Raw genomic sequence first — 15,805 nt, 5'->3', positions numbered from 1 at the left:
ATATACTTTTACATGCAATGAAGCCAAGTAAGACCTTTCGACACACTTGAAGCCACAGAATGAAGGTAAAAGATCCACTTGATAATGCCACCTCCATATCTTTGATACCGGCCAAGAGACGTGCGCAGGTGGGCATGGGATACGGAAATTACGCCTCCGACGCTTCGTCCCCGGAAATTTCTCCGATGGCATTTCGCTTGCCGTGAATGCGTGAGTGACCGAGTAAGTGACTGACAGTGCGAATGACCAGGTGATTGGGCGAGTGACCGCATGAGTAAGTGAGTGAGTGACGTATGAGTGAGTGAATGACCATATGAGTGCTGAAGTGAGTGGTTGACTGTAATGTTAAGTGAGTGACTGTATGGTTAAGTGAGTGACTGTATGGTTAAGTGAGTGACTGTATGGTTAAGTGAGTGACTGTATGGTTGAGTGAATGACCATATGAACGATGAAGTAAGTGACTTTGTGAGTGAGTATGAGTGACCAAGTGAGTAAATGTATGAGTGACTAAGTGCCTGATCGTATGAATGACCACACTCTCTTGGACTCTCATACGGTCACTCACCCACTCATTTGTTCACTCACTTCTTCAATCGGTCACTCATACAGTCACTTACTTGGTAACTCACTTCGTCACTCACACGGTCGCGTGAGGTGAAGTGTCGGAGAGGCAGAATTTCCGTAAACTTTCGTGGGCATAGAGGACCCAAGGTGATCAAAAATTAGATTTTTTAAAAATAAAATATCTTCATATGTGGTTTCGATCAATTTTTTTCAATTTCAAGGTGCTATTTTTGAATGTTAGTAGTTCGAAATTTTTCCGTGGAAGAGATTCCTTGAAGCCCATCCCACAATCCACCATCATGCGCACCTCCCCAAAAGGCTAATATGTGGGAATGTGCCGGTGGTATAGGTGGGCTTTATTGTACCAGCTTTAGATATCCGTAACTCAACAGCGTCACAAAGTGTTCAAAATTCATGCATATTATGTAAGCAATAATCTCCCGATTTTTTTTTCATTCCTGGTATCGAAGACAGGTGCCATTATTTCTTGAACACATAACACGCATTGCCCGAAAAATCATATTCGAGTTTCGTACACAGCACTTTCCGATATGTACCGATTCGTAAGAAATTCCTCAGAGGAATGTGTTTGAGGTGTATGTGCGATCTAGTACAGTAGAGTAGTGCAGCGATGTTGGCGATGTTTTCTGAATGAACATTGTGATTTCTTTTGCCGTTTCTTCTTCATATCATCAAGTATGTTGGAATATAATGACAAGGCTTCCTCTACCAATTTTTCTACACGTGAACAGCGTACCATAGAGGGACCTATGCCATGAAAACAATATATTGCTGATTTGAACGTGCGAAGCCCTTCCGCTATGTTGTTACTCATGGTGAACTTGTCTTCTACTTCTTTATCGATCTTCTTCATCTGGTAGCGCTTCAGTTTCAGGAGCAGTCAACTGGAGAAACCGCGAGACGCCCAAGCTCTGTCAACTGTCTGTCTCTGTCCAGGAGCAGTCAACTGCATTAATTCCTCCTCGGTCAATACCTCTGAATTGCTATTAATTAACTGTTCGACTCTTCCTCTATATCCATATCATTGAACCCTTCTCCACCCACCTGTTTCGCTAACGTGAAAATGCATTTTACAGTCTCTTCAGTTGGCTCTGTAGAAATGGTTGTGTCCTCACATTGTTAATCCAACACGAGGTGACTGTTTCTCTCTTGGGAGCTGCCACGGCTCTAGTGATGACAGTAATGTCATTAGCGAGCCATCCTACACATGCACAACTCAAATTTTGTAAACGAAACACATAAATGACGATTTCTGAGTGTTGCCAAAAAAAAAAAATTCCAATAAGGAAAAAAAAACCCGCGAATATGGAAACCGTGAATACGGGGGGGGGGGGGGGGCGACAGTAATATTCTTAGTACAAACCAATGAAAAAACTTTCTGTCTACTTATATTGTAAATTTACCTTCTCAGCGGCACTTACGAAGTATCTCGCCTAGCTTGATATTTTGTTTTTCAGTCGCCCCCACTTAATCGAATATCAACGATTCCAGCACACGATATCCGATTATGCAGGGAACAGTTCAATTATTGTCATTTTACAACGTTAGCATAATTTGTATATTGAAAGCTGATGAAAAATCAATATTGATAAAGCTTCTCGAATAAATCAGACATAAAAAATGAAATGAAAGTTATATTTAATTACAATGATTAAAATACCTAAAAATTTTACTTTTCATTAGGAAAGTTAGCGCCTTCTATTCACTCAACAGAGACCAAAAATAAAATAATTAAAAATGTACTTGTTGAATACGTGGAGGCCCGTATCCATTCTCAAATATATTCTATGTTAACCTTGTAACATATTTTCCATTTCAATTCCAAATGTTTCATTCAATAAAAACGTGTACGGTGGTTGATGTGTATTAACAGTTGACGTGTGAAACGTGATATCCGATTAAGCATCCATTCCAACGATATCACGCGATATCCGGCATCGCTTTCTAAATATTTTAATGCTTCTAGTCTTTCTACCGTACGTGGTCTTCTATTCTCTGGAATCATATTGAGCTTTTTTTATTAATTAATTTAGGGCTATTAATCTGATGGAATAGGGAATATATGATTGGTTTACTTTTTTTTCCCCTCGAAAGATGCCATTTGAATGTTTTCGGATGCAACCAACATTCCTCTTCTTCCATAAGAATGCATGGAATTTGATACTCCTCCCTTTTGATGTCGCTGCTGCATAGGAGGAGGCGGCAGGAGAAAGAGCGGGTGTGGGGAGGGAAGTCCTTGCCTTCGACCTTGCGCGGGTGTGTGCGTCTTGAGATATACGTACATACAGATCAAAGCCGCTTGAAAGGTACTCTTAATGCAGCTTTGATACAGATGGACAAGCCTCCTCTTCTAATGTCGTGTCATGAGAAGTCAATGCCCGGTACAAGACCGCACCTACATGAAACAGAAAAGAAGAAAAATTATATAAGAGTATATAAAAGAAAGAGGGGGGGGGGAATTTTAAAGAAAGGAAGCAAATCCATTAAGATAGCTTTCTTTGAAATAACATGAGGAACATTTTTGAAGACTGCTTATCATCATTCATGTAAATGAATCAATTAATCTACTACATGCATGATCTTACATGTGTGAGCATTTGTTAAATTCTTTATAAATTAAGTTAGAAGATCCTTTGTGTATTTCTGATAAAATATACTCCTCGTTCGTAACGTCAACTCAATAGTTCTCAGTTTTCATTGATTCTGAAAATATTTATTTCATTACTTCAGGAATATCATGTATTGGGGTGTAGGTCGATTGCCCCGTCACGATGAATCGTTTTTCAGAAAAAATTAATCGATCGTGTGTGCCCTGAACTGAATTCCAGAAAAGCCGGCATTACACTAATAAGTTTAAACTCACTAAATAAGTTTGACAAAGTAATATGATAGTTTAAGGACGTCATTACACTATAAAAGTTTAATAAAAGTTCTTGTATAAAACTTTTATACTGTAATCCCAGCTTTAGATTATACTACCCTTACTCGAACAGCGAAACGTCATTCATCCCTCTTTTTCCTGTTATGATTTGCGACAATTGATAAGTGTACAAAGAGAGAGGTATTAGTGACCTGCACAAGTTTCATCCGAGACCTTTTTTAGGTATTTCTCGGAGCTTTAATTATGCCATATAAAATACTGACTTTTAATTCATTTTCATTTTTGTGGACATGGGAAACCAATGAATGAATTAACTGGAGATGTACAAATAGGAAATTCATGCCTGCGAAAAATTTATGTCAAAGGTATATGACGCTAAAAAACGATATTAAATTTTCTTTGCACCCCTAATTATCGAAACAAAGTCTTAAAAGAAACAAAATTTTTCCACCACAACAAAATAATCAAATAAAAAAATGTATTAACCGATTAGTGACTACATAAAATTCCTCTATCTTTGAGCTCAACTGTAATGAACTTCACCAAAATATAATAACTTTACTTACAACATAAATTTCTCCAAAAGAAGACAAACATATTTCGATAATATGCAACAATTCAGAAATTAATGTTTTAAGTCAACAGCAGAGGTCGCTAGTATGAAATTTTTTTTTTTCTGTTTCGCGCATCAACACATTTTGGATCATCACTAGTTACCAGGGCCGTAACTAGGGTGGGGCAACCGGGACATCGCTCCGGGGAAATTGCATTTTTACAATTTATTCCGAAATTTCATTGATTTAAAAACTATTTCTTGCACAGCTACTTTCATCAATTCTGGAATTTATCTTTCTTGCCTACAATTCTCATTGGTTCTGAAATTATTTCTTTTCTTCAATTATATATTTGAATATTTTTCTGAAATTATATCTTTTGTTAAATTTTTCTGAAATTCTTTCTTTTTTTTTTTAGTTTTTTTGAAATTATTTATTTTTTTCAATTTTTTTGAAATTATTTCTTTTTTTTAATTTTTCTGAAATTATTTCTTTCATTACTTCTGAGATTTCATTTTTTAATTCAGGAACTCATTATTTTTATACAGTTTCATAGATTCTGAAATTATTTCTCTTCATGAATTTTCATTGATTCTCAAATTATTTCTCTTCATGAATTCTCATTGATTCTCAAATTATTCCTTTCCTCCAGTTCTCATTGAGTCTGCAATTATTTCTTCTCTTCAATTCCCATTGAGTCTGAAATTATTCCTTTTCTGCAATTTGCATCGATTCTAAAATTATTTGTTTTCTTCAATTCTCATTGAGTCTGAAATTATTCCTTTTCTTCGGTTCTCATTGAGTCTTCAATTAAATGTTTTCTTCATTTCTCATTGATTTCGAAATTTTCCTTTATTGATTCTAAAATTATTTCATTCATTACTTCTGAAATTTCATTGGTTAAGGAACTTATTTCTTTTTGGCATTTAACCGATTCTGAAATTATTTCTTTCGCTGATTATGAAACTATTTTTCATTGATCTCACGATATAGGCTATATATATTTTTTTAACCACGCAACCATGAATGCTTAATCGTTTCCTTGGAAATATAAAACAAATCAGATAAAAAGCCTTAATTATTATTACATTCTTTTAGGTGTCGTTATAAGTGACATTCATTATACTAAGGTCCGTTATAATGAGGTTCTACTGTATTTCATATGTTGTTATTTTCATCCATTTCGAGGAAGACGGGATCCACTGGTCCTGGGCCAAAACTAAGGGGGGTAGGGGGAGAATTGTCCCGGGCGGCAAAAATCCTAGTTACGGCCCTGCGCAATTCCCTCCCTCTCGCTACGTCCTTGATCTCTCAATTTCCATTGATTCAGAAATTATTTTTCTTACACTGATTCTGAAATTACATCTTTCATTACTTCTAAAATTCCAATAAATATGGAATTCAAGGACGTAGTTGGATGGTTGCGGTTCTTCATCAATTTCATATTTCGCGGTCGTGCAACATAATTACTCTCTAATATAACTAACTCGCAATATAATGCTCTCTCAGGGAAATCGATTTGCCATATCAACAGATTTTCTGTGAATTAATTGGATTTTCTTTTCTGTTGTTTGATATGCATAGAAATGAACATTTACATTGCTTTGCGCATGCAAATTTACCAAAATTTAATTAATGATGGCTCACACAATCCTTTTCTTTCTGCTTATCTTACAATGTCAATATTTCAGCATTGATATGTTCTTAAAATCACAATTTACATAAAAACCACATTATCCCCTAATTGTTTTGGGCAGTCTAGAATCTAGTTCAAGGTGAGCTTGAAAAAAAAACAGTATTAAACCGTTTAAGCCCTAGGGCTTCGAACTCGTTAAGATGTCCCTGAGCATATACAGTATTATATTTTGCTTGGAAAAAACTATTCATATTGCTTTCATTATTTTTACTACAGTCACTGCCACGACGATCGCCTCAACGCCAACCACTATTTCTTCGCCAAGCGTTTGTTCCGATGACGCTACGTCGAGGAACTCGGTGCCAGTCAGTCAAACGGACAGAAGGATTCTTCCTAGAAGCAAAGTAAGCTCGGAACTATCAGCTACAATGGGTCGCCCCCAACGAAAGCTCAGCATCAGATCTCTACAGCTTGCGATGGAGATCATCGAGACGAGTATCTTGATTGTCTCTGAAAATATATATAACGTCGTATTCTAATTATAGCGTCATAGTCTGTAGCAAGGGTGTTCAACTTTGGGAGAGTGCGGGCCACATCATTAATTTGAAAGGGTGTCACGGGCCACTTAATTAAGTGATCTGGTACAGCACCTCAAAGTTACTTAAGGTTTACCTTACTTGACCTTACTCTTAAGTAACATAATTTTAAGGTTGCGTAACTGATTTGCAATTTTGCCGTGGGCCTCTGAAGTGATCCGCCGGTGGTCTGAAAATGTGCCGCGTTTCACATAAGTGTTCTAGGAATATAGGGTATGTGCATAGTTTGCAAACAGTGATCCGGAGTCGACGACCTACGTGGGTTCCAACTCCATAGACAGTGGGTACAAAAGCCAGTGCGCCACCCCGGAAGTCTCGGACAGCCTGAGTGCGCCGGAAGTACGACGCAGTCCCTTGAATGTCAGCGCCTCGGATTCGTCCACCACTTCCGGGAGGCCACGGGCGACGTAAATGTTCTGGGAATGTGCTACGGGACACGACCAAAAACAGCATAAATGTAATTCAATCATAACACATCACTCACTTCACTTCTGAAATATAGATGGCAGCTCTGAAAACATCAAACACAACACTACATACGGACTCAGACTGTTAGGTACACACTCAGGTGCACTTCCTGCACAACTCGCTAGATAGTAAATCGCCCCTAAATCACCATAGACCTGAGTTGTGTTCGGTTTGAAAGAAAGTCACGCGCTGAAGATAGAGTGATCTAAGAATGAGAGACACATCTGGGTGGGCCACTTGAGTGGTCTGGAAATAAGTCACGCAGTTCATTTTTACAAAATTAGGTTTGATGTCGCATACCAAATCAGATGACTTGGAGGGCCACATTCGGTCCCCAGGCAATGGATTCAGCGTATATGGTCTCTCTACAGGTTATCATGATCGTAATTAAATTACGACAATATTTTCTGAGTCATCCCCCCCTCCCCATGTTTCATGTCAAAATACTCATCTCGAGGATTTCTATCGTAATCTGCAGAAATCTGACGCTGAGTATCTATTGGGTACATGTTAGGAGGCCATCCTAGTAACAATTGTTAACTGTACAGTTATTTGATTTGTCAATGAAATTCGTTCACAATTATTTTTTGATTTACCACATTATCTCGACAGAACCAAAGACCAGCGAGCGCTGAGGGCCAAATCATGCAGCAAAGGCCACCAGAGTTCAACAAAGCCAACAACGCTGCCGACCAGCAGAGCCCGGGCAGTGCCATACCTTCCTCGGCTGGAAGCTCGATGCAGGACATCACGGGAAGGATCGCAATGCCCACGTCGAATCCCCTGTTGGACACAATAGGAGCCTTGGCGGGATCGAATCCGGATTCGGACGATTCTGATCTCGACATCGTGTACCAGCAGCTGCGATACAGGGGGCGACACAGAAGGCAGGATCAAGGCGGAAGACTGAAGACCCAGAGGTCGCAAAGACGACATCAGCAGCATGTATGTTAGTAAAAATGAATTTCATTTTTATTTCATCAAACGCGTGCGGTAATGTCTACAATTGTGTCCATTGTATGTATATAATAGGTGGGGTTTTTTTTCTCTTTCTTCTACGTGTATGTGCATAGTTTGCAAACAGTGATCCGGAGTCGACGAGCTACGCGGGTTCCAACTCCATAGACAGTGGGTACAAGAGCCAGTGCGCCACCCCGGAAGTCTCGGACAGCCTGAGTGCGCCGGAAGTACGACGCAGTGCCTCGGACGTCAGCGCCTCGGATTCGTCGACCACTTCCGGGAGGCCACGCAGTTCGGATGGTGGCCTCACAGATTCCAAATCCGTCAAGATCAAGATGGGGACGCGATCCATCGCCGGAAAGATGGCCGCTGCCCCAGGCTCGAAGAGACGTCAGCCGTTCCTGGAGTCTTCCATGAATGACGTGACACTAGACCACCTCATGTATCTCAGGCAGTCCATGAGGAAAGGTGAGTAAACTCTTGTTTTGAAAAAAAAATCTTACCACTTTAATCTTAAGGAATATGAACGAGGTGCATGTGTGCTTTAGTAGTCACTCTTTTGATGTTGCACAGGGGAGACGAAATGCTTGCATGCTCGCCAGCTGACCATATACAGTTTGCACTTGCTGCACTGGTTTCTTACTCCTAGAAATTCGAAGGAGTGCGTATCCAGGCCCGTCATTTGGGGGGGGGGGAGCCACCCCCCCCCTGGTTTTTGAAAATACACTAAAAATGGTATATATATATATATATATATATATATATAAATATATACATACATTGAGTACATGTGTTTTACCGTCTCCCCCCCCCCCGGAAAAAGTTGAAATGACGGCCCTGTGCGTATCCCTTGAAATGTACACGGCTTGCTTACCCTTTTACTATATGCATATGACAGGTGAGGGTCCAGGTGGGTAGAGGCGATGGTAATGATTCTGCCCCCCCCCCCACACCAAGAGCCCGAATATATTAGAAAATAGGCTTGGAAACAATAAAATAAGGGAACAAAAATAAATCAGATCAGCTTTGATCTACTCCTGTTAGAAGACGGCTTCTACGCATTTCTAGCAAGCCACCTGAAAGCTTACGCACCCCCATGAAATGCGTAGGATGCTTGCCCATTCTTTGAAATGCGTTTGAGGCTTGCGTATCACTGGAAGGGAGAAGGATGCCTGCTTATCATTGGAAATGCGAAGGGTGCTTGCGTGTCCCTCGAAATGTTAAGGATGCTCCCGACATACATACGTACGGCTACGAGTCTTACATATTCCTAGAAGTGTGCAAAAAATTTCTTAAATTATTTAAAAATGAATAATAATAAGAAGTGAAGAAAAGGCTTTAAACATTTATCAGGTTCAATCCGTTTTTTTCTCCGCTATTGCTAATTATTTTACTTTGAATTGAACGTCACGTACCCTCAGAAATACGCATACTACGGGTTGGGAAAGAGTTGGAGATGCGTAAGATAAATATCCATATATATGATGTCATCTATTGTTAACATTTATTTTCTGGAAGTGTTCTTTGTGCTATCTTTTACTTATTTTAAATTTCTATTTCTCTCGGGTCGTCGAAAAGATTATATGCCATCGTCCTCTCAAGGTTCCATGCCGTCGTCCTCAGCATCCAGTACGGTACGAGACGAGCTCTCTCCGACGATACTCACCGACGAAGAGAGCAACTACGGACAGGACATGCCGCTGACACCTCACGATACTATGGTGCAACGTAACGTGAGCCCTCAGCGTCAACGTCCTTACCATTCCCCGACTGCATATTCTCCTATTGATGGTGCCATGTTCCTCGGTGGTGGCGGCGGCTCTTCAAGAAGCGCTCCTGGTATGTCGCTCAACGCATAACGATAAATTTTGATAAATAATTTATGATGTGGTGAAAAACATGTCGATTTTGACACGGGGGGTTCCTCAGGGGTTTCGGTGCCCAATTCTAGTAAAAAAACTTCAATAGTCTAGACCCAAAACTATTTGGCTCTTGTCAAGATCCCACTGGCCGGTTTTTTTAAGTAAAACAGCTGTAAGCATCATTACAATTTTTAAGTTACCGTTTCAACTGACCATGTCCCATTTGCCCCTGGCCAGTTAACTGAGACGAGAGGTCAGAGTCGTCGGAGCCGGGGGTGCTGGAGCATCCACAGAATTCTGTATCTTGTGGCAGAGCACTCACCCCACAGAATTCCGTAACTAGTGGCACAGCACCCCCCCCCCCCACACACACACACACACACAGAATTCTGGATCTTGTGGCAGAGCAGCCAGAGAATTGATTCAGAAGCCCAAGTCTCCAACGAAAAACTCAAGTAGACTACCCACAGGTCCATAATACTTCCGACGCTATTCTCCTTCGCGGGTTATCAAAGACATGAAATGTTGTTCCATTAGCATATTTTAGAATACAAGAATGGCACGTTGGCCAGAGATGAAACGGCACAAGTGGGTTAGTTAACGGAGACACGGAGTGATGTCCTGGCAACGCATAACGTGAAGCGGCCATACTCCCACATCTGAGACACGGGGTGATGTCCAGGCAACATATTTACATTCTTTACATTGATAAGATTGAGAAGGAAATTCGGAGTTTCCGTGATTGGTCGCTACGAAAGACAAAGGTAGTACGTCATCATTGGGGCAGAGTCCTTGTGGCAATGTTCAAGACGAAAATAAGCTATTTCCCCCCCTCCCTTTTTTTGCCTATCGTTGTTTTCACTTTCTCGCGTAGTTGAAGGTACGGTAAGATTGAAATGAAAGAAAGTGTTTGCAATATTCTCGAAGAAGTAAAAAGAACGGCGGGCAAAAAAGAAAAATGCTGTTTGGTCTCCGTTTTGAACTTTGCCATGAACTCCGCCGAAAGTGACCTAATGCTTGACTTCGTCACTCACTGCGACCAATCACGAGACGTTAAATTTCTTCTCTACTTGTTTTAAATGTAACGTTTCTAATATGCTTTCCGTCGGCACCAACTGAAATAGCAAGAGGTTCAGCACGTCGATAGCCTGCACGTAGTAAGGGGAACAAGACCCCTGGGGTACACGTGGATAGTCTGAGGAATCCTCCACAGTCAGTTGAGGCAATGACCATGTTTCGTAATTTTTTCAAAAATACGTAGGAGGTTTGTTCACAAAAAGTATCCGACCATAGTTTTTCGTGCGTAAACCAATGAAGCTAGGGTTTGGTGCACATGTGTTGACAATCCTAGTGCGCATGCTTGAAATGTTTCCAGCCTACTAAAATCTCCCCCACAGCACAATGCTTATTGTTCTCAATGAAAAAAGTCCCAGAATCCTTTGAGTTGTGTTCAGCAAAGGTTACCTCAATAACTAGCTTATCGCTTGAAGGTTTGTCGCTAAGATGGCATTATGCTGTCATCCCTTAAAATTATTTCCTGCCATTTTGTCAAAAACGAAAATGCGACAGCGACTGGAAGCTCCTGCAGGCAAGAAAAAATTCAAGCTTTCCCACTAGGATTGCTTACATACCTGGACCAAACCACGCTTCCTTAGCTTCATTGGTTCACGCACGAAAAATTGTGATCTTGAACAAACCACGTACATGTTTGTATCTTAGGCAGTTTGAAAGCAATTTACGTGTTTATGAATACACGTGCTATACGTGATAGAATAGAAACAATTATAATTGTTCTGGTGCTTATATGTATTGATTTTTTTCAAGGTTCTCGATCCGGTAGGCGCTTATCATCCGGTAGCGAACCGGCTCCAGAGACGACTTCGGGCACCTCGCCCACTTCCGAAGACTTCTTGTTGAGTGGCATGGAATATTACGACTTGGACAGCGTCCACGACTTCCCGCAGAGACGTAGCTACTTCGCCTTGATGGAAGAGAAATCGAGGTGCTCGCGTATCCACCTAATGGCTGGTATGTCTTCTTTTTTCCCTCTCGAGCATGTGTATGCGGATATAGCTTGATTTTTGTCTATAAGGTGCAGGTACTTAGTCCCTTGTTTTTCTTGTTTAGCTTCCAAGCGTGACGTGCAGGCTGGTCAACACGATCCTTTCCAGAAGAAACGGAAAGATCCGATGGTTCGCAGCATGCCCGCTGACGTCAACATGTACGGCATATCAAGGCACCCTCACGAAAACAACAGCGTGATCATGACCCACCACAGGAGCCGCCATCACCACGTTCAGCAACAACAACAACAACGGGAGATCCACCACGCTCCGGCTGTGATGGCACCCACACCAGCAGGGCCGCCTCGAGCATCGGACTCGAAACTCACGGAAGCTGCCATCAGGGTGCTCCAGATGATCGAGGACTTCCGGATGGAGGAAGCGATCGGTAACGCGACCGCATTCGACGTGTCCGAGAGAGGTATGAGATCAAACGTGTCAGTGACTAGTGTGGGACCTCACGCGTTCATGCCGCGGTTCCGAAGGACTTCCGGGACCGCCAGCCGCAGCAGCAGCGCGTACGTGAGACCTGCCTCCACGGGGTCCCTAATCGGTAGCGACGACGTGCCTCTGGACACTCGCAGCATCGCCTCGTCGTCCTCGTACGCGGCATCCGCCGAGCACCACGTGTACGAGGAGATCATGTACGATCTAGTTTGCGAGAGGTCCGGTGTCAGACCGGAACAACATTCACCTATGGGCCCCGTCACGCATATGGGCGGCGGTGGCAACAGCAAGTCCAGAAACCGTTACCTACCGGCTAATCCCATGTCGACCGGCGTGCCGCACGCCTACCACCACACGGGTCAGGAACGTGCCATGATGGCCGTAAGGAGTCACAAACACAGGAGCAACATGTATTCGGTCATAACGGACGAAGATCCTAGGAATTCTCCCGATCCGTTCATAGACATGGAGTGGAACGTCCCCAGAGGCCGGAGGGACAACATTCCACCCGACTACCCAGTATGACTCTAACCGTGACGGTCGGAAGTCGTATATCATTTAAAACGATGTTCGTGGGTCGTTTTCTTTTTTAGCAACGCAACCATATCACCGCAGTCTTTGAGCGGTATATCTATGATAGCGTCGCCGCGATTTGCCGGAGAAACTGGAAATTATATCAATGTAGTTTTTTCCCCCGTCGGTCGTGCCGGTTTGTATGTTGAAGTATTTATAAGAGATATTTGATGTTTTCACTCTCTCTACATTAATGTTGAGGTGATTTGAGAAGGTTTATGCTGAAGTTGGATTTGTTGAGACTATAAATAAGACGATCAAAATAACTATTTTATTCTCCCCCCACCCCCTGTAATAATCAAATTAATGATCGAAATAGATCTTTTCCGTTTTCAAATACCGTTCATTATCGACATATGATCCGTATTTTTCCTGGATGAAATATGGTCATCCTATTCATTCCACGATTTGGAAATACGTATCAGGTTGGGAAGAGAGTATCCGGAAAAGGCTTTGTTCTCTCTGGCTTCATACATTATTTTCTGTTCCGATAATCAGTTTTTTCTGTGTTCCGAGATAATTGATTCTACATTTATAAATGAAAACGGGACGAGAAATTAATTAATTGATTTGCAGCCGCGAAGCACCATCGTCATCGACGGTACTTGTTGGCCTTCCTCCTCCTCTTCTCCTGGAGGTATTATCCAGCACTCCCGGGGCCATAGATAGCCAATTATACACTCATGAATTGCCGAGAGCGTAATCTCGGCAACCCTTGATTTCCTCACTCATCTAGAGTTCACAGCCAGGCGCGGCATATTAACAAACTTTACATGCATACAAGTAAAAAGGAAATTTAGCGTCCCGTGATTGGTCGCAGTGAGTGACGAAAACAGCGATGCGTCATCGTTGGCGAAGTTTGAAACGCGAAGGTCACAATATATCATCATTTTGGCGGTGCTCTTTCTATTAACTTTAGCTGCCACCCATTTGCATCCTTTTTGTTACCAAGAGTATCTTCTTTTGCTAATGAGGGATAATTTCATGTCTGATTTCTTCTAAAAGACTCGCTCACCTTTATCTACTGTGCTCATGATTCTACCTTTGCCTTGAACTTCACCAAGTTCAAGGCAACCATATATGACAACCATATTTTTATAGGCATCTTTTTATCAGCCACCTCGTTGGGCATTTTGTCTGTTGTGGCGTTGTATTTGTATAAGAACTCCGCCGAAAGTGACTTTTTCCTCTGTCATTCATTGTGACAAATCACGGGATGCTAAATTTCTCCTCTAACTCATATCAATGTGAAGTCTATTAAAGTGCGGCCGTACATAGTGCAGGGCTCGGCACGGGTCACTTTTTTCACTAAAAGTCACTTTTTTAGAAACTGGTCACTTTTATTACGTATTTTCAGGCCCAGGTCACTTTTTCCACTTTTTTAGCAAAAAAACCTCGGTCTCGCGCGCTTTTCTGCTGTCAGTGTTTTTCTTTTCTTCAAGGAGGAACTTTACCTGTTCAATATCGCTAATTTTCTCCCTCCCTTCATTGAACTACTATCGAAGGCATCTTATCTTCCCGGGAGTAAGACGCCTTCATATACCTATCGTGTATTAAGGAGTTCTACCCGGGAGCATACCGTGTGACGTCAGCATAACTTGATTTCAAGGCGCTTGGAAAAAGAAAGCTCCTTGGTTAAAGAATCGTCATTTTATGGAAAAGCCGGTCGGAAAAAAAAAACTAGCATAAAAGGCGTACTTACAACAAAAAATTTCCCCCCCCCCCATACTACCATTCTTTCTTATTTCCCCACGTGCTCACTCGTTCTTTTATTTACATCTTATTTTAAAATTGATCCTTTATTTTATTTGTTTTAAAAAATTTTAGTCCTAAGGGCCGAATTCCTTTCTTGGAGCATCGAGCAAGTTACATTTGTTGTTTGTTCTATTGTTACTTTTGTTAATTTTTTTAAATGTTATTTGAAATGACGATTAGAGAGCCCGTGCAGAAGCTAACTTACGCGCAGCGGGAGAATACCAAAGCGCGTATTAAAGACGCGTATTATTAATACGTATTAAGCGTATTAATACGCTTTGGAGAATACTCTTGTAGCTGGCCAAGGTTAAAGAAGCTCGCATGTATTTTGAATTTACTTACAATAAAAAAAAAATCATCCGATTGAAAATCGCGATCTATCGACAAATAAAATTCGTACTATTTTTCTAACTGGATTTAAATCTGAGCAAGAAACCGTACCCCCAAATTTGATCGAAAGGAGAACTATTTATGAAAAGATCACAGAATCCTGCAATTCAACATTTAGTTTAACACAAGGGTTTCCAAATCAGATGAAAATTTGTCATCAGGCTGATAAAAACTCAGTTAACGTGCATGGGAGCCGTAACTAGAGGCGGATTTAACGATGGGCACACACCGAGCGCGCCTTTGGCCCCTACTTCACATTTTTTTCCTAATTTAAAGGGCCTAATATTAATTTTTTTTATTCCCGGGCCGTAACTTAATTTAGAGCATCTTCACGATACTGATTGTTACTTAATATTGTTGGATTGTTTTCCTTTTTTTTTCTCTCCATGCACGTGCGGGAACCGGTTGTTCCGACGCTGTATGCAAATCGGCGGCGGCGTACTCTCACGGGAGCACGGATATATAGACTGGTTTTTTCTTTATAGGTGAGATGTCTGTTTTTTCCGCATGGATGTATGTCGGGATTCGATTTGTTTCTCCCTTTTGATTGCCGGCCGTATTTTTGATGAACGAAAATGATCTTGTTTTTTGTTTTTGCAACTTTTACGGAAAAAGAGTTCAAAATGAACTTCTGATCATTGTTTTTCTTCAGCTCAGTCGGTGCGCTCTGCCCCCCAACAAATATCGACATCTTGCGCGCCATTCTTGATGTGTAAAAAAATCTTATTTTTAGACCTCGGAAGTTATTAAAACGTTTGTCTCGAGTCTGTTATGACCGCAATAGGAGAGGGCGGGGGTCTGGTTCCACGGGTGTTGAACGAGGAAAGGTGCCGAGTTTACTCATTTTCTGTTAAAAAGAGTGGATACCGGCCCCGAGCGATAGTAAATTTTCGTTCGTACTTGCGACCCGGATTGCTACATACCGTGATCAGATCCAAAAGCGGGGGGGGGGGGGGGGGGAGAAAGGCGTTTTTGATGGAATGGTATATTTAAGAAAAGGCAATAAAAATTCCTTTGCAAAATTATCGAATTTCA

At 41.5% G+C, this 15,805-nt stretch overlaps 1 protein-coding gene across 2 annotated transcripts in view; it reads left to right on the top strand.

Annotated features, from left to right (window-relative positions):
• Positions 1-15,722, top strand: part of LOC149079215 (uncharacterized) — an 82,213-nt gene extending 66,491 nt beyond the window's left edge. For both annotated transcript variants that reach the window (XM_089240110.1, XM_089240111.1), the window contains exons 4-9: positions 5,933-6,060; positions 7,333-7,665; positions 7,794-8,148; positions 9,259-9,519; positions 11,367-11,570; positions 11,670-15,722. In XM_089240110.1, coding sequence (XP_089096236.1) covers positions 5,933-6,060; positions 7,333-7,665; positions 7,794-8,148; positions 9,259-9,519; positions 11,367-11,570; positions 11,670-12,577 — 2,189 coding nt within the window. In that variant the 3' untranslated portion in view covers positions 12,578-15,722. The remainder of the gene's footprint in view (positions 1-5,932; positions 6,061-7,332; positions 7,666-7,793; positions 8,149-9,258; positions 9,520-11,366; positions 11,571-11,669) is intronic.
• Positions 15,723-15,805: the final 83 nt, after the last annotated feature.

The sequence above is a fragment of the Pholcus phalangioides genome, unplaced genomic scaffold (genome assembly GCF_987345545.1).
Source record: "Pholcus phalangioides strain wild (caught in Gottingen) unplaced genomic scaffold, Ppha-v1.0 ptg000012l_1, whole genome shotgun sequence".
Lineage (NCBI taxonomy): Eukaryota > Metazoa > Arthropoda > Arachnida > Araneae > Pholcidae > Pholcus > Pholcus phalangioides.
Note: the sequence above shows the minus strand (reverse complement) of the source record. Positions and strands in the feature narration are given on the sequence as shown.